This window comes from Carica papaya, chromosome 4 (genome assembly GCF_054855325.1).
Source record: "Carica papaya isolate Zhongbai chromosome 4, ASM5485532v1, whole genome shotgun sequence".
In the NCBI taxonomy this organism is placed as follows: Eukaryota; Viridiplantae; Streptophyta; class Magnoliopsida; order Brassicales; family Caricaceae; genus Carica; species Carica papaya.
The window spans coordinates 31,460,739-31,478,591 of record NC_142312.1 but is presented as its reverse complement, the minus strand read 5'-3'; the positions used below and the strand labels follow the sequence as shown (position 1 = coordinate 31,478,591).

At 36.1% G+C, this 17,853-nt stretch overlaps 3 protein-coding genes across 4 annotated transcripts; all 3 read left to right on the top strand.

The window, feature by feature from the left end:
• The first annotated feature begins 1,132 nt into the window (after positions 1-1,132).
• LOC110808889 (serine/threonine protein phosphatase 2A 55 kDa regulatory subunit B beta isoform) lies at positions 1,133-11,254 on the top strand. Of its 2 annotated transcripts, none has more exons than XM_022034520.2 (14): positions 1,133-1,765; positions 4,642-4,745; positions 4,849-4,947; positions 5,042-5,161; positions 5,715-5,918; positions 6,514-6,605; positions 6,990-7,108; positions 7,546-7,669; positions 8,067-8,190; positions 9,783-9,851; positions 9,938-10,029; positions 10,119-10,196; positions 10,291-10,358; positions 10,520-11,254. In XM_022034520.2, the coding sequence occupies exons 1-14, from the start codon at positions 1,654-1,656 to the stop codon at positions 10,654-10,656; spliced, it is 1,542 nt and encodes a 513-aa protein (XP_021890212.2). In that variant the 5' UTR covers positions 1,133-1,653; the 3' UTR covers positions 10,657-11,254. The 2 variants fall into 2 exon arrangements, with proteins under 2 accessions (XP_021890212.2, XP_088075137.1); XM_088219011.1 differs by having other exon boundaries at positions 5,715-5,921.
• Positions 11,255-11,390: 136 nt separating this feature from the next.
• LOC110808890 (uncharacterized) lies at positions 11,391-12,938 on the top strand. Its single transcript, XM_022034521.2, has 2 exons — positions 11,391-12,504; positions 12,602-12,938. The coding sequence occupies exons 1-2, from the start codon at positions 12,344-12,346 to the stop codon at positions 12,789-12,791; spliced, it is 351 nt and encodes a 116-aa protein (XP_021890213.1). The 5' UTR covers positions 11,391-12,343; the 3' UTR covers positions 12,792-12,938.
• A 959-nt stretch (positions 12,939-13,897) lies between these two features.
• LOC110808868 (dof zinc finger protein DOF1.7-like) lies at positions 13,898-15,839 on the top strand. Its single transcript, XM_022034485.2, has one exon. The coding sequence runs from the start codon at positions 14,496-14,498 to the stop codon at positions 15,195-15,197; it is 702 nt and encodes a 233-aa protein (XP_021890177.2). The 5' UTR covers positions 13,898-14,495; the 3' UTR covers positions 15,198-15,839.
• The last annotated feature ends 2,014 nt before the right edge of the window (positions 15,840-17,853 follow it).

Here is a 17,853-nt window from a genome sequence, read left to right as displayed (position 1 = left end):
CTAAAAGCTTTAGAGGTATGAGAAATCTAATCCAGTCTTAAGATTTTACATCAAACTGAGACTAGCTTCCAAATAAAAACCCTAATGGCCTGTCACCTACAGTGTTATTATTATGGTATGCTATATGATATGATTTTATAATATTATATGCTAGCAAATAAGTTTGCAATCTAAAGAAAACCCCAAACTTTTTTTAATAGCCATGATTAGGACTTTTGGGGGTGAAGTTTATGTAGTAAAATTTAACCTCTCTCTCTATATATATATATATATATGTATGTGTGTGTGTATTTTATTTCCTATAGTGCTATATATACATACTTATAATGTTACTTGAAAGCTGATTTCTAAGCTATTTTGTGGCTTAAACTTAAGTTCAAGAGGGGCAAATTCGTGTGTTTGTTATAACTGTGATATCATATTCTCGTATAAAAAAATATATGTGATTACTGAGTTCGTAATATCTGATAAATCAATTTAATTCATGTATTACTAATAATTTGAATTAACATTTTTTTTTTGTCATTCGATCGTGATATCGTTACTGTTCGTACAAGTAGTTTTTAGAATATATTTTTTAATTCAGAGAGTAAATTAAAATAAAACTCGATTGGTTAAATTATGAATTTATCCGAGACCATTGTCCGAGTATTTTTTATTTTTAAAATATTTGTATTTTTTTTTACAAATTATTGAAAATAATACAAGAAAATAAAAAAGAATTAAAGAAGAGAAATTTTGTTCTAAGGTTACATCTTGAGCGAGGCCTGTCCATCATTTTCAACCGTCTGATCAGATGACTTTTTTTTTCCAATCTCATTGATCTCCAGGCCGAATTAAAAAAATAAAAAAAGGGGCCAAGGGATATGCATGTCATTTCAGACAACATCACCTCACCTTCTATCCCAAACAAATTATTTTATTTTATTTTTAATCAGTCGTTGTTTCGTCCTTAACCTCACCCAGTCGGTACACGACCTGTACCATCCTCCAATAGAATGGTACGGTCGGATCAGGGTAGCCAATGAGATCAAGCGGTGAGGAAAAGAAATGTGACAGGAGGTGGGTTTATCAGAAGGCCAAAAGTGACGGGAAGCCCATTTATTGAGAAGGAACTGGGGGGGAGAGGGGGGGGGAGAGAGAGGGGAAGGGGAGAGAGGATAGAGTGTGATTTGCTCAGTAATTTTGATCCTAAACCAAGTGGAAAATCCCAATTTTCTCCTCTGGGAAGGGAGGGAGAGAGAGAGAAGAGAGAGAGAGAGAGAGAGAGAGCGAGGAGGTTTTTTCTTTTCGTTTTTTTTTTTGGGTATAGAAAGAGGAAGTGTGAATTTTTATTCTCTAGAGGGGGAGAGAGAGAGAGAGAGAGAGAGGGGGGGGGGAGAAAGAGAGAGAGGAAAATTGGGTATCTTTCTTGTGCTACTAATCAATCAATGCTTCGATTGGAAAATCTATTGACATACAGAAAATTGAGATGATGAATTGAAGAGGTGTTGCGATACGATGCGATCTTCGATGCCGTGATTTTGATTGGGAGGTGAGTTCTGGACCGTTGATTTCTAACCCTTTTGATTGATTGTCATAGAAGAGAGATAGAATAGACACATAGATAGATATAGAGAGAGAGAGAGAGGAGAGAGAGAGAGAGAGAGAGAAATGAACGGTGCTGATGAGGTCGTCGCAGCTCCGGCGGGCCCACCTTCGCCCCTCGAGTGGAGATTCTCTCAGGTCTTTGGCGAGCGAACCGCCGGTGAAGAAGTCCAGGAAGGTAAATCTCGATATACCCATCGCTTCTCTCCGCAGCTTTTGTTTTTTGTTTTTTGTTTTTTGTTTTTTTTTTGGCTTTTTTCTTTTCGCTTTCCATTGGATCCAATTGATAGTTTGCAATTAGGGCTTCTTTTGCTGGTTTGGATCTATTGCGGATCGTGGGTTGTCCAGTATTTTTCCTTGAGATTTGTGTCTCGTTTGGCAGTTGTTGTTTTCGTTCTTGGCTTCCGATTGCATTTTGGGGGCTAATTTCTGGGTTTTTAGAGATTAACAGTGTAGTGCACTTTCTGCGTGCATTTTCTGTCAACTCATGTATTTAAAAGGTTACAGTCAGTAACTTATTTATTGGATTCAATGAAAAATACAGTTTGAAAGTGATGGGAGAAGTTTTAGTGTATATGTTGCAGGAACTGGTTTTGTAGTTTCCGACTCTCAGTTAGTTTTTCCAACTTGTTAGCAGTTAATCTTGTTGTTGTAACCTGGATCTAAATGGGAAGAGACTTATTGTTTAACTGATGGTTAGAGGTTTTTATTGCATGTTTTTAAGCCAGTTTTAGGATTCTGATCATCAGAATGGTGAGTTTGGTATCTACCGGCATAAGTTAAAACGGGCGGTAATCGATACAGGCACCACTTTTTCTTTTTACCTGAATCTAAATGCATCATATTTAATTTCATACATTAGGAATCTATGTTGCTTGGGGTTTATGCTCCGACTTTAGTATCATTGTGACCAATGGCAAATTGATTTGCTGCGACTGTGATTTCCATGTTACAGTTGGAGGGATGACAACCACCCTTCTTATATCATGGGTTTACTCAGTGATGCTAAGAAATATTCATATTAGTAGGATCACATCAATAAGTTCTTCCTGCAGTTACTTTTCATCTTATAGAATTAGGTTAATAAAAATGCAGAGAACTAGTGAAGTTACATTTGATCTGTTGGGAAATGGGCAGCAAGTGAAAATTTGAATTTCTTGGTGCATAGGGTTCTGTTTCTGTAAGATTTCGTTTATTTTCCTGAATTTTTTGCATTTTAGGTTTATGATAGAACCTAGTGTCTCTCTTTCCCATTGCTAAATTTAGCCTGACTTGAACAAGTCTTGTTGCAAACTACTTGTGGTTGGAAACTTGATAGCCGGCAAGAACAAGCGAATAATTTGTATGGAGTATCTTGTGACTCTGTTTGGTTCTTCTATATATTTGGGACATTCGCAGGAGTAGCAAATTTGTCACCTGCATTAGATCAGTGTGGGAGTTGCTTGATCAGGATCAAGGAGTTGACCTCGTAGTTCAAGATACAGGAACATTGGCTTGAGATATAATGGAAGGCAGTGAAAGTAAGGCACTAGTCTGCTGTTAATATAATGAGTTGAGGAAGCTACATTAAGAAGACATCTGCCAGAGCAGCTGATGGTGATAATCTTTGGTTTACCTAACAATGTTTTCATAAACAGACCAGAAGTAATTGGGATTGGAAATATCGCTTATCTTGAAATTTATCCACTAGAGTGAAGACTTCGTGGACAAAGAGAAGATTGAAAAGTTTGATATTGGTTATTGATATCTTAATGAGAAGTTTCTGCTGCCTTAGGAGGATCTGGTTCACACTCTTGTTTGTTATATGTATGCAGATCTACCTTGGAGAGTTGCTAATGAGATGTAGGAATTCTTTGAAGCAATAAATAGTTAATAAGCAGAAATCTTTAATAGTTCTATAACTTTCTGCTATTAGTTGGAAGGGGACTTTTCTGTGTAGAAAACCTTCCTGATGACTGCCATTATCCCAGAACAATATCCTTAAACACCAATTTCCTTCTACTTGTCCCTTCAATACTTGTTCTAAATGGGGTTGCTTCGGATTGCTTGTTTGCTATTTATAAGTAGCTTTAAGTACCATGTTCTTTGAGTATGATAAAATAAAAAGCAAATGCTTGTTATGCCTTTCAAAGCGACCTAAGAAGGGGGAAATACGTATCCTATTCCTAACTTTTTATGTTCTTATTTCTAATTTAAATAATTCTCTTGATATTTTCTTCAAATTAATAATATAAACAATGTAAATCATAAAATGTTTGTCATAAATATATTTTTGTGACAAATATTATATATATATATATATATGTTTTTATTAATTATTTATACAGAAAAAGTACGTATTTTTTTTTCTGTTATAACTTTTTAATTGCTATTTGGTTACTGAAGGTTGGATTTCGTAAGCTTTAAAATCATGTTTGTTCAAGTGTTAAGCTTATTTGAGTTCATGCTGGTGCAATATGCTTGTTTTGTTATCTATTCATCTCTGTTTCCGATGTGCTTGCGAGTACAAGCATGTTAATCAGCACAACAGCATGTTCCTATAGGAGTTCCAAACAGTTTGGAACTCAATATTCAGGAAAACATAATGTGAAAAAGAGGGTGGATTTATTTGTACCTGGATTTAGAATCTTATTGCTAGAACTTGAATCAAGGACATTTCAACTGTGTTGCTGTCCAACTAGTTGCACTTCTGGTTTTTTCTGTTCCTTTTTGGAGATTAGTAGTAATAATTTTATGTTTCATTTATTGCACCGTACTCTTCTGTTTAGTGATCAAGCTATTTGATGCTGCAATGGCAATTAATGCTGCTTGAGCAAGTTACAGCAGTTGAAACATAATGTTATTTATTCGATTAGAAATTGATTTACAACAAAATCTACAATAGAAATCTAGGAAGGGTAGTAAACTAGTAGCAAGAGGACAGTTGATACAAAGCTACGTTTCATATAAATTTGCACTGATTTACAAAATTTCTATGATTGCTTTCATGTAAATTTGGAAGATACTTGATTCTGATGAATAATTTACAATTTGTCTGTTTTTTTTTCTATGCAGTTGATATAATTTCAGCAATTGAATTTGATAAAACTGGGGACCATCTTGCCACTGGTGACCGTGGTGGGCGGGTGGTTCTCTTTGAGAGGACAGATACAAAAGATGTAGTTCTTCCTATCCTTTCAGTTTTAATTCACCAAAATTTTTATTTTCTTGAGCCATTTCTTGTTATTGTGAATAATGGTTTCAATATACTGTTACTTGTAGCATGGTGGATCCAGAAGAGATCTGGAGAGGATGGATTATCCAATCACCAGGCATCCTGAGTTTCGGTATAAAACAGAATTTCAGAGCCACGAACCTGAGGTATTTGTTTCTATCTATTATCTTTTTGTTTCTTATGTATCTGCTTTAGAGTCATCCTGCCAGGAATCTCATGGTACTCACTTCTTTATGCCAGTTTGACTATCTCAAGAGTTTGGAGATAGAGGAGAAAATCAACAAAATTAGGTGGTGCCAACCAGCCAATGGTGCCTTGTTTCTCCTTTCTACCAATGACAAAACTATCAAGTATTGGAAGGTAGGTAAAGCCATTATCTTTTCTTTTTGGCTTCAAAAATTGTTGAAACAATTAGTTTTGCACTGTCAGTAGGCAAGTATATCCAATATGGTATCTTAAACTACCCACATTTCATTCTTGTTTCAAATACATTATATGTAATGCAAGAAAGATATGTAATCGATCTGCTTCGGGATCATTTTTTCAGGTTTCTAATTAGTGGAGTGTCAATGCTTTTATTGTATTGCTTCATCTGTTTGATGAAAATTATGTGCAGAGATCCCTATTTCGTGTATTTGAGATTGTAATGCCTACTTAAGGTTATTGTGTGTAAATGCTTTATTTGGTATTGCACTGTTGAAAATATGCACTCATGGATGGATGATGGTTGTGAAGAATGTTATAAACACTGCTTAATGTTTTGAAAAATTCTGCTTCTCTTTCTCTCTGACTATTGTTTAATGTATTAAAGTCGTTTTCTTTGTATGGATGTTCTTCCTGTGAAGACAAGAAACATCCTCCTTTTGAAGCATATCTGAACCACCTTCTTTGGTATTTGTCTGAGAGTTTTCAGGTACAAGAAAAGAAGATCAAGAAAATTTCTGAGATGAATGTGGACCCTTCAAAAGCTGTTGGAAATGGCACTGTTGGTACTTCAAGTAATTCAAGCACTAAACAGTATGTTGCAAATGGAGGATACCCAGACAGATCATACAATTATCTGAATAATGACTTCTCATTTCCACCAGGGGGAATTCCGTCACTGCATTTACCTGTGGTAGTTGTACTCAGCTCAATCGATTGCCTTCCTTGCTATGGTTATTTCTTTAGGGGACACTTAAAACTTTTGTATATGTCTAAAACATGCAAAACACATGCCAAATTTGAACCAGTTGTGATAAAAGCGAAGGGAAAGTGAAGTACTGATTTGAAGTTCTCTAGGAGCTGTTCTTTTGTTTACCTATCAGATGCTGACCTGTAGCAACTCTAGCTAGGTGGAAAGTAAATAAATTATTTTGAATATGCTATCAGGCAATAAAATAAAACCATAATATGTGAATATCTTGCATGTCCTTGCGGTGGTATTCTTTTAGATGTGCGTGTTTTGCTTTTATATTTTAAACATATCAAATTTCACTTTCATTTTACCAATTATTTCATAGTTAATCTAGAAGTCAAGAGCATGTAACTCTGTGCTTCTTGTATATGAATGATTGAAGTTATTTTTGTCTTTAATGCTTTGAATCTCAAAAATATGTGCAAATTTTTGCTATATTTGCATTTTTGAAAATAATCCTAGTAAGCAATAATAATTTTGTTTAACTGCTTTCAATCTTATGTGTAGGACTAATACATGATTGTAAAATCTGTAGGTAACTAGTCATGAGACAAGCTTAATGGCTCGCTGTCGGAGAGTATATGCTCATGCTCATGATTATCATATTAATTCAATCTCAAGTAACAGGTGGTTTCTTTTACCATTATGCTTGCTATTTCCACTTTCTAGCAGACCAATCTCTTGCATACGCTGTGTGCGCGCACGCGCGAATCTTTTTATTTCAAACATTCCAGTTTATGTTAAAATCTTAGGAGACAGGATGGGGTGCTTAATGCACAATATTTTCGTTACAAAGAAAATGAATGCGGTGAATATATTTCAGAACTTAATTGATAATGCTCTGCTTATCTTACAATTCTGAGACAAAATTTCCACAATTGGGATCTGGAGCCAATGCCTTTGTTTTTAAATTGAAGACCATGCTGTCTTTGGAACTTCCTCATAGTGTTTGCTTGTTATTTATTGTCTTAAAATTCTACTGATCGTTACCGTCTATCTTGTATTTTTTAGTGATGGAGAAACTTTTATTTCTGCTGATGACCTGCGGATAAATCTTTGGAACTTGGAGATCAGCAATCAAAGTTTCAACATTGTTGATGTCAAACCTGCAAATATGGAGGATTTAACTGGTGAGCTTCTTGTCTGTCTGGCACTTATGGTTTAGTGCGAAATTTTCTGCAGGTGGCTTACCTTTGGGTTCTTATACTAGGCTGTATTTTAGGTGTGGTACAGCAATTTTTTTAAAAAAATATTACATCTCTGAATGCATGCATCCATGCGTGAGCTGAAGTTACCTGTATGTGTGCGATTTCATCCCCCTCTGTATCTCGATAAATCTATGTAGTCTTCTGATGATAGATGTGTTTATTTATTTCTCACAATATGAGACCTTTCGGAAATGTGTATGAAACTCATTCAATAATATCATTCAATGTCAAAATCTTGTCTAATTCACTTATTTTTTATGCTTATACTGACCAGCCTGGTCTATATTCCATTTGGATGGTCCTTTTTGGACTTTGAATTTTTTTATCTGGGCCTGACACTGCCATATTCATTTTTGCAGAGGTGATTACATCAGCAGAGTTTCACCCTATCCATTGTAATATGTTAGCATATAGCAGCTCTAAAGGCTCAATCCGCCTGATTGATCTGCGGCAATCAGCATTATGTGATTCTCATGCCAAGCTGTAAGTGTCATATGTACTTCTATTCTCTTCCCTCCTTCCTTTCTCAGAAAATGTAATCTTTTTTTTCATATAATGCTTGCTACTTAAAGAAGAGAAAGCTCATGTGAGAGGATTGCAGGCAAAAACAAATAGTTTCAAGACAGTTTAACTCAGCTGAAGTTAGGTTGGATCTTAATTCCAAAGTGGGTGGGATTAGTCAGGTGCATTATTTATGATGTGCAAAGTCCATACTCTTTGCCAGATGACTGAAAAACGTATACTGTTTCAACAAAGGAGGATTAACACTTTTTATATTTGATATGCAATTGAAGTTACAACATTCCTTTGTCACGTTTGCCTTGGAATGAAGTTTGCTTATAGTTTCTTGAGAATGAAGATTGTTATTCTGTGCTGACAGGTTTGAGGAACAGGAGGCCCCTGGTACTAGATCATTTTTTACGGAGATAATTGCATCAATATCAGATATTAAATTTGGGAAGGATGGGAGATACATACTTGGTCGAGATTATATGACTCTTAAGGTTTGGATGCTTATGCTATGTATTTGTATTTACAACACATTACTGCAATGACTTAGATGGGAATCATTTGGGGATACAATGCAATCTTGACTGTTTTCAATAACATTGTTTCTGTTCTGAATCTCATGATAGAAATGGAAGATATGGTTATCCGTTTACATTCCATAAGACTTGAAGACTCTCTGGGCCTTACTCACTTTGAGCTTTGTGAATAAATTTTTTCTCTAGATATTTTTACTACTATGATAGGATGAGTATTCAACTTTATTTGTTGAAAGAATATGTAGGCAGTTAAAATTTATTGCAAAATCTTGTATTAAATTTCTTAGTTCGTTTTGTAGGCATCCAAAAATTGGACCTAATTGTAAAGTTGATGGGAACAAAAATTGCTGGACATTTATGGGTTTATCACATGACACTATGCTTTATGTGCTTGAGTATGTTTCATGTTAGATATATGCACTAGAAATACTACCAAAGTTACCTGATAGAATTTGAAGTTTTCATTCCTTACATCACCCTGAAGCTTCAGCATCTGAATCTTTGACATCTCATCAATTTTGTTCATTTAGTAACCTGGAAAAATTCATATTATGTTTACTGTGGCTATTCCCCAACTGAAAATTAATTTGTTGATGCAATGAGTTTAAATATTAGGCCAAATGGTAATATTTCTCGACGTGATTATGGTCAATCTGTAGTGGATGGTGGGAGATTCTCCAATTGAGGACTGTGTATGACATACGAGATATATTTTGTCTCTGAGTATTATTTACCCTCTGATGTAAGAATCTAGATAAGTCTCTTTATTCTTCTAGCATTTTGGGAATATTCTGAGAAGTTGGACTGAGGCTTGATGGGAGTTCCAACTATGGTGGAAGGATGGCTGTGTTTTTATAATTTCTGAACACTCTAATGGGAGACCTCAGCCTTTTAACTTTAAAAACCTGTCAATTACATAATGTGATTCTCTGTGCTATATTTTTTTTCACTCTTGGTGATCCAGAATGTTTGGTTAGTTTTTTTTTTCTGTAATGCAAGGAATATAATTTACATTCCTATTAGGTGTATGGCCTTATTTGATTGTAGAAAATCATTTCAAATTTTCATTTTTTTTATAAACACACAAAACTGTATATTGTTGAGAATGAAAATATTTTAAAAATGATAAGGAAAATGTGACGAGTTTAAAAATAATGAGATGTTATTTTTAAGGTCATGCCACATTTTTATCATCTGTATTTTATCTTGTTTTCACTTTCATCAATTACTTACATGTTGTGAGTTAAGCGTAAATGAATTTAGAAAGTAAAACCAGAGCAGTTTTCTACTACTAAACAGGCCATAATTTCCCCTGTCCTAGTTTGTGTTTGTGTGTCTTCCTATGTATATATTCTTGTTTTACTTGAGAAATATGAGTGTTGAAAATTTAGGAAGGAAACCTTGTTGAATCTTTGCTTGAATGTTCTTCTCCAAAGCATTTCTTCATATAACTTGGGTTTTGTGTTCCTGTACTTGGTATTAAGAAATGCCTACTTCACATCTTAACACTTTTTCTTTTGTTTCTAACGTGTCTGCACTATTTTCTTCAGTTATGGGACATCAACATGGACTCTGGTCCAGTTGCGACCTTCCAGGTTCATGAATATTTAAGACCAAAGGTAGGTTTCCTCCCTTAGAAAAACCAACATGTAACTTACCTGTTTTGTTGCTTTGCAACTAATTGCACCGTTGATTGATTTTCCAGCTTTGTGACTTATATGAAAATGATTCAATCTTTGATAAATTTGAGTGTTGTCTAAGTGGTGATGGACTTCGAGTTGCAACTGGTTCTTACAGGTCTGTTTCTTATGTATGTTCTCTGTTTCATTGTTATTATGGTCTTCTGGAATTCATCATGATGTTGTCCCCTGTTGCACATGAACCAGCAATCTATTCCGCGTGTTTGGTGTTGCCCCAGGAAGTACTGAATCCACAACCTTGGAAGCTAGCAAAAACCCAATGAGGTAATTTTACTGAAAGGATAGAACTAGTAATATCAAAGATAATGATCTTAATTGTGTTATTGATGGTCATATGAAATTTGTTATGCCCTTTTAGGAGACAAGTTCAGACTCCTTCAAGGCCATCCAGATCCCTCAGCAGTATAACTCGTGTTGTCAGACGAGGTCAGTGCTTTTGTTTTCGTCTATTCCTTATCCATTTTGTAGCAACCAAATGCCCCCGTATCCTCTTCCACCTACCTGGAAAAGAGGAGAAAGAAGAAAAAAGAGCTGAAGAAACTTTCAGAAGTTTTTCTTTTTGTTTTCATGTTGGCAATTTGTAACAGGAGCAGAAAGTCAGGGAGTTGATGCAAATGGAAATTCTTTTGATTTCACAACAAAGTTGCTGCATCTAGCGTGGCATCCAACAGAAAATTCAATCGCCTGTGCCGCTGCTAACAGCTTGTACATGTATTATGCATGAAGATGGTCGGGGAAGAAATGTACTTGCTTGGTTAACTTTTTGGGTTGATATTGGAGAAGGCATCTTTTCCTTTCCCACCAACCACACCGGAGGCTACATTCATTTCTCACGCTTCAAGTGCCCCTCATAAAAAACAAAAACTGTAGCACGTGCTGTAGTATGAAGGTCAGAAAACGGCTGTCGCATATAAACCACGAGGAAGCAAAACCTGTCTTTCTTCCCGGGTGGGGCAGCTTGGTTCTCTATTTTTCTTACCTTGGTTCCAATCCTGGAAGATCCTTTTTCCCCATTTTCCTTTATTCACAGTATTTTCTTCTAAAGTAGAAGATGCAGTTTATGTTCTTAAATTGTGTTGGGTTGAAGTCGGAAGAAAACGTGATTGTAGCTCTCCTACAACAAAAAACTAAGGGATGTTCAAATATTTGCCACTAGGTTGAAGCTAAATTGTAGTTTCTTACTCAAATCATGGTGGGAAGGAGGTGTTGATACTTGCAGTGCATCAATTTTTTTTTCTCTTTAATTGATTATTTTGTCATGTTTGGAACTCTGTTATCTAGTTTTAAGATAAATGTAGCCTTTTTGTTATTGATTCTTTTTACCCACTAGTATTGCCAAACGACTGCTGACTCAAGATTTGCCCACGTATAAAGATTTTGTTCAAAGGATATTTTCAGTATTCTCGACTGGGATTCATCTTCTTTTCCTGGCTCTTTCTTTTGTTTTTCTTTTTTGGGTCTTTGGTTTTTCCCTTTTTGTTTTTGTTTTTTCCACAGCTTCATGGAATTTAGAGTGTAATTGTTGTGGTCAGTCTCAATGGGGATTACACTGATTTGAATTCATACCTTTTTTATAATTTGATTTATAAAACAGAAATACTAACTATTCAGCTGAAGTAGTTGATTGTTTGATTTTGATTTTGAGATACTGTGTAATCCACTAACATCCCACGGCACAAGGATCACATTCTACATGTTTGGAGGACAAGTTCATCAAAGCAGCAGTAGCCGAGATGAATATATTTCAATACCTAATGATAAAAAGACTATATATGCAACCATGTCATTATCTACTGTCTGTTGGTGTAGTAAGAAATGTAAGTCGATGCTGGTCAGCCTCCTTTTTAATGTGATTTGACTTGTTCTTTGCCATCTTGTCTATTTTTGTATAATTTTCTGATGGGATTGACATGCCAAATCATTGCTCATAATACTCGTTGGCGATTGAAAAAAGTTTTGATTTTTGGGTATACTTTATTACTGATGTATGTATGCATGCATATAGTGGGTGGAAATTTCATTTTCTCAGTAGTAGAGCCAAGTGTGTGGTGTATGTAAGCTGTTATATCTCGATGAATAACAGATGTATGTGAAGAGGTCAACTCTTAACTTAATCTTTCCTCCAACACAGGAGGCCAGACTGACTCTGTTGAGCTAATTATAGACCCAAGATTTACTTTAAAGAACATGAAGAATTGAATGTTGTTCCACAAAACCAGTTCTGAATCCAGATTTAAAATGAAATTTCCCCTTAAATAATTGAAAAAGCCATTACACATTTTGTTCGGACTCGGGAGACTCTTGACATTGTTGTTTCATCTGGGCGAGTTGAGAGAATCTTCCCCTTCGGTACTGGTACAGGCTTTAAATTTCCCAAAAAACCAAACAGACATATATATATTTGAAGGAGGATGGCGTCGAAGTTGGTGGAGTTGCAGGCGAAAGCAGTGAAGCATGGAGGGTTATACTACAAGCAGCTGTTGGATCAAAATAAACAACATATTCAGCATCCACCCACCATAGAAACATGCCAACTATTAGCCAAACAACTCCTTTACACTCGTCTTGCCAGGTTAGTTTTCCATTTTTAACTTTTATGTAATTATAAATGTGATACATGCATGCGTACATACATATGTCACGAGGTTGAACAAGGTATATTTGTGCAGTATCCCTCACCGTCGAGAGGCATTTTGGAAAGAACTAGAGTCACTCAAGCAAGCAGCGATGAGGCGGCCGGAGATGAACATAGAGAAAGCTGGCATCATTGCGCTGTTTGGGGTCGAGTGCTTTGCTTGGTTCTATGGCGGCGAGGTCATTGGCAGAGGATTTACATTCACAGGTTACTACTATGTATAACCATATCAAAATCTCTCCTTCACAACTTAAAACTTGTTGGGTTTAATCACATTTGGTTTTTCACTCTATTTACCTATCACGATGTATACGTATCGAGCATATATATGAGTTGTCAATTCACCTATAAGTGACAAATTGTATTTTTCACTCGGACTCTCAAGATTAAAATTACATCATGCATTGCACATGTGGTTTATTTTCTTCATTATATCATATATTTTTATAACATACATAAATTTGTATATGAACAAGTACAAAAAATCAAGATCGTATATAAATATAATTTTATAAAAATATATTGAAATACTCACATAAGTTGTAAACAAAAATTTAGTGAGTTTTAAGAACTGAATATACTAACCATAATAAATGACAACGGATATCCACGTCACCTGAGTTTCACGGTGCGTTGTGTGAATTAAACTGTCACGTTAATACTTTCGCGTACTGGTGATGAAAGGAGGGTTACGCTATGTGTACACCGTGTGCTGATAGGAGGATTCGTGGGTGGACGGTCCAGATTTAACGGATGGACTGATTCCTTGCTTCTTCTCCGCGCAAACCCTCTTCCCAATCCTTCCTTACTCACCCAAATTTGTGTTGCAAACCACTTTTTCAGGACAAGTAATATTAGTATTAATTATAATGTCTCTATGATTTGATACACACCCAAAAGAATTATGTTCTTAGGTCTAAAAACAAACATGGTATCATTCATTTACAACATGATCACCACCACACCCACTATAACATGTATCAATCATATAGCAACCTATAATGAAAACATTTCATCATTGACATTTCTTCTTTTCAAAGAAAAGATTAAAATATGTTTTCAAGTCAACCCAAATCAATTGTAATTTTAAAGAATTTAGGTTTAATAATTTTTGTCATTTTGAAATTTCAGAAACTGATTGATTAATATTGGGTTTGAGAAATTTGGTTTTCTCTTTTTTGTTATTCGGAATGGTAAAAAAAAAAAAAAAAGGGTAAAGCCAAAATTAATGTCGATGAACAGAATGATTAGAGAGTGTTTGAACTTTAATTAGTAGAAGGAAGTGCAAGGTTAGTGGAGGGTTGTATTGTCTGCAACAGGCTCAGCCAATCTCAGACTTCCACTTCACACCAGAGATTAGACGGGGACCAGACCAGAGTCTTCTCTATTTGAGGCCCAGACCAGTCACTCTCACGCGGAAACACAAATGGATCGTCCTCTACAAGATATTCACACCTAAGTATCCTTCTTCTTCTTCTTCTTCTTCTTCACTCTGAAAAACCAGAGTACCCACTTGCTTTTCTGCATGCAATTTCAACCTTTTCACACTTGAAATCTTCTTTCTCCATCTTGTTATCTGTTTCTCGGCTTCCCTTAATTTTTCCTTCTTTTTTTTTTTTCCTGACTATGGAGGATGATACACGGTTCTCTCACTTTGGTTTTGTGAAATCAGTGGTGAAATCAGTCGTCTTTTCTTGATCTCCTTCTTCCCTCACCTTATACGGGTCTTAAAAAAACAAAAGCACCCACCAAACAAAAACATATATTGCCTTTTTCTGATTTTGTTTTATTAAGTTCGTGCTTGTCCCCTTTTTAAAATTCGACCTATAGACTTCCTCATAAAACGCCATTTTTATTTTGAGATCAAAAACTTTTAACCAAAGCCTGATCCTGATCAGGACAAGAACAAGATTCCATCTCAAAGGAAAATGCAAGACCCGGCATCAACTTTTCACCAGGCAATGATGAAGCCACAGTTCCCAGAACAAGAGCAGCTCAAATGCCCGCGCTGCGACTCAAACAACACCAAGTTCTGCTACTACAACAACTACAACCTCTCTCAGCCCCGCCATTTCTGCAAGAGCTGCAGGCGCTACTGGACCAAAGGAGGAGCTCTTCGCAACATCCCGGTCGGGGGTGGGTCACGAAAGAACACCAAGCGCTCGTCTAATAACCCCAAACGACACGCCAACTCCTCTGATCCCAACCCGACCCGCAAGGCTCCAGAATCCGCACCACCCTCCCTGTCGACCGCAACTTCCCAGCAAATGGCATCGAACCAAGGTGTTCTGGGTTCGGGTTTGGATCAGGATCCGAACCGTGTTTACGGATTGTCGGTCGAGCAGGACAGGAAGGTACTGGATATGGGTATGAATGGAAGCTTCAGCTCGCTTTTAGCGTCGAATGGGCAGTTCGGGAGCATTCTGGAGGGGTTGAATCCGAATGGGTCGAGCCTCAAAATGGTACAAATGGGTGATTTAGGAGAGAACTTGGGGTCGGGTCATGGGCTGGATTTGGTTTCGGACAGCGGAATTGGTTTGCAGGGGAACAATAATGGTAACGACAATGGCGGTGGTGAGAGTTATTGTTGGAGTGGAAGCAGTAATGGCTGGCCTGATCTTGCTATTTAGACTCCCAAGTTCAAATTATCAGGAGAGAGACAGAGAGAGAGAGAGGGAGAGATTACAGGTATCCCCCCCCCCCTCCCCCCTCCCCTTTTTTTTTCTTCTTGTTGTTGTCAATGGTGATGATTAAGGTATAATTTTGATAGTAATTAGAAGCTAAGGTGGCATTGCCTTGCACGATGCTATACAAAGTGATAATACCACAAAGAAGCCACACAAGATAGCAAGCTATTCATTCTATAGGTGATATGGGTTTTTTCTTTTCTGGTGTCTTTTTGTGTGTGGTGGTGTTTGTTATAAATATATATGTATGATATAAAAATGTTAAACAGACTGGTAATGGGTATAAAAGAAAATGATCTCCTTTTTTTTTTCTTTTTTTTGAACTCCTGATGACTTATCAATGTCTTCATACTGTAAATTTACTCAACAAGAATGTGTTTAAGATGATGGCTTGAAATCTAGTTTTTGTGTCAAATTGATGTTAAGATTTTGATTACAGAGAGAAGTGGAGAATAATTTTGTTAGTATGTGAAATTGATGGAATGGGGGAGTAGATATGGAAGATCCAATATGTAATTGTTGAAGGTGTTTGTTTGTTTAGATACTGTCTATGAAAAGGCAAGACAAAAGTTATACTTGGCCTCACCCACTTGGGATTTTATATCTTTACATAAATTCTAATCTTCCTCTCTAATTTGCAAATTGTCAAGATTCAAATATTCTCTCAGTTCCATCTTGTTGACCATTTCTCCAACAAAGCATATGCAGAACATTATTTGATGTACATACATACATACATACATACAAACATACATACAAACATACATAGGTACCATCTTTCTCCCAAACCAAATAATTTCCCCACCATCTATTCCATAATTTTTGCACCACCTACATTACCATAATTATTAACTGAAATTGGTAGGTAAACTGGGAATTGATGATTTTGTCAAACCAAAACATGAAAAGATTTGCTTTGTAAATGGTCCACACACACACACACTGCCACCATTGCTCAACAACATCATCATCTGCAACCAACCACATGATATGGGTCTGTTCAATCACATTGCTACAAATGGGGAGATGAGGCCCACCCTAGGGTGGATATTGGATGGTGAAAGGGACCCACTTTTTGGGGGAAAAAATCAAATCAAACGGTTGAAATTTTCACTCGGGTCTTGTGAAAAAATTTTCAATAAAATGGAATGAAGGAAATGGAAATGGTAAAAGTTGTGGTTGGTGCTGGTCCTGGTAGAAGGTAATGGAAACTATACTTGGCAAAACCTATCTTAATTAGATCGGCCCTTGACTTCAATGGGTTTCATGCCCACCGAATTTGAAGCTATCACTTGCCTTTTCCTTTTCTCAGCAATTAATGTGAAGTGGGTCAGTTCCCCATAAATGAATATATTGTTCCATTGACTACCCTTCTACTGTTTGTTTTTGTTTGTTTTTTTTTGCACTGCAGCTGGGTTTCATTTTCATTATTATGGACAGGGTAGAGGTTAACTATGGTGGAACATGGTCAAACTGAATTGGGTGTGTGATTAACTTGGAAATAAGTAAGGCATATTATATATATATATATATATTACAGGAAAAAAGAAACTGCATAATATGCTTGAGGTTTTCTGAAAATTATAATTGCATACACTATTTCTAGTGGAAAAAGAAGTACTAACTGCTTGTGTGTAAATATGTTTTAGACATAAAACCAAAATTTGTATGGTATTTGAAAGACTCGATCCAACATGTGCGTAAGTCATTACAGATAGAGCGCAAATAGAATACTTCTTCTCGTGCAATATGTGCGCGAATGGACCAAATTAGTCTTCGTATCGCACCAAAATTCTAACTCTGAAACTATACGATATTGAAAAGATTCAAACAATGGTTAGAATTTCTATTCAATGATAAATAAATAGTTGTTGATGTTTCAATCAAGCTAACAATGTTGGACTTACAAAACAATTAGCATAGCAGTGTTGAGAGGGGCATTCATAATACTTACTGGTTGACCTGTAAGTCTCCTTAATTATATACTTTGAGAAGAAAAAAAAAAAAAAAACTATGTTCCATATCTAAACATGTGCTTGGTCAACAACAATGTCTCCTCAAAGATGCTGTGAACTTGTTTGATTGGATTTATGTTGTAAAAAACCTAAAATTCGTGACTGTAACAATCTCCATCATCTTCCTCCTCCGGCCACTATCCATCAACTTCCTCTTTTTCGTTATCTTTTGCTTCCAGTTTTCCTATTCCTATACCTCTCTGTGGTTCAACTTTGTCTCTTCTTCCTTTTCCTCTGTGTGCATCATCTCGTCTTTGCATATGGCCATTCTTCGATCTGTTTGTAGGAGGATAGCCAGAGCTTTCGCTACCTATCATCTCGTACTTCTCTTTCAATCCTCCTCCCTTTTCCACTCTTCGCAATATATACTTTCGGTCTCCGTGCTCATTTTCCTCTTAATCCAGGATAGGTTTGAGTTTATATCAGAACAGGTTCAAGTTTTATAAAACTCACCCTTACTCGGGTTTTGTATCATCTCTAATTTAGGTCTATATAAACAAAATACAACCACTAACAGAAGTTCTTCACGTACACCAACAACAAGTGTGAAAAGGTTGAAATTGCATGCAGAAAAGCAAGTGGGT

Excerpts from the sequence above, each read along its gene's own strand:
- LOC110808889 (XM_088219011.1), top strand. The coding sequence starts at position 1,654 with ATGAACGGTGCTGATGAGGTCGTCGCAGCTCCGGCGGGCCCACCTTCG. Across the intron at positions 6,606-6,989 it reads AATTCAATCTCAAGTAACAG|TGATGGAGAAACTTTTATTT; the intron begins GTGGTTTCTTTT and ends TGTATTTTTTAG. Across the intron at positions 10,030-10,118 it reads GTTGCAACTGGTTCTTACAG|CAATCTATTCCGCGTGTTTG; the intron begins GTCTGTTTCTTA and ends CACATGAACCAG.
- LOC110808890 (XM_022034521.2), top strand. The coding sequence starts at position 12,344 with ATGGCGTCGAAGTTGGTGGAGTTGCAGGCGAAAGCAGTGAAGCATGGA. Across the intron at positions 12,505-12,601 it reads CTTTACACTCGTCTTGCCAG|TATCCCTCACCGTCGAGAGG; the intron begins GTTAGTTTTCCA and ends ATATTTGTGCAG.
- LOC110808868 (XM_022034485.2), top strand. The coding sequence starts at position 14,496 with ATGCAAGACCCGGCATCAACTTTTCACCAGGCAATGATGAAGCCACAG.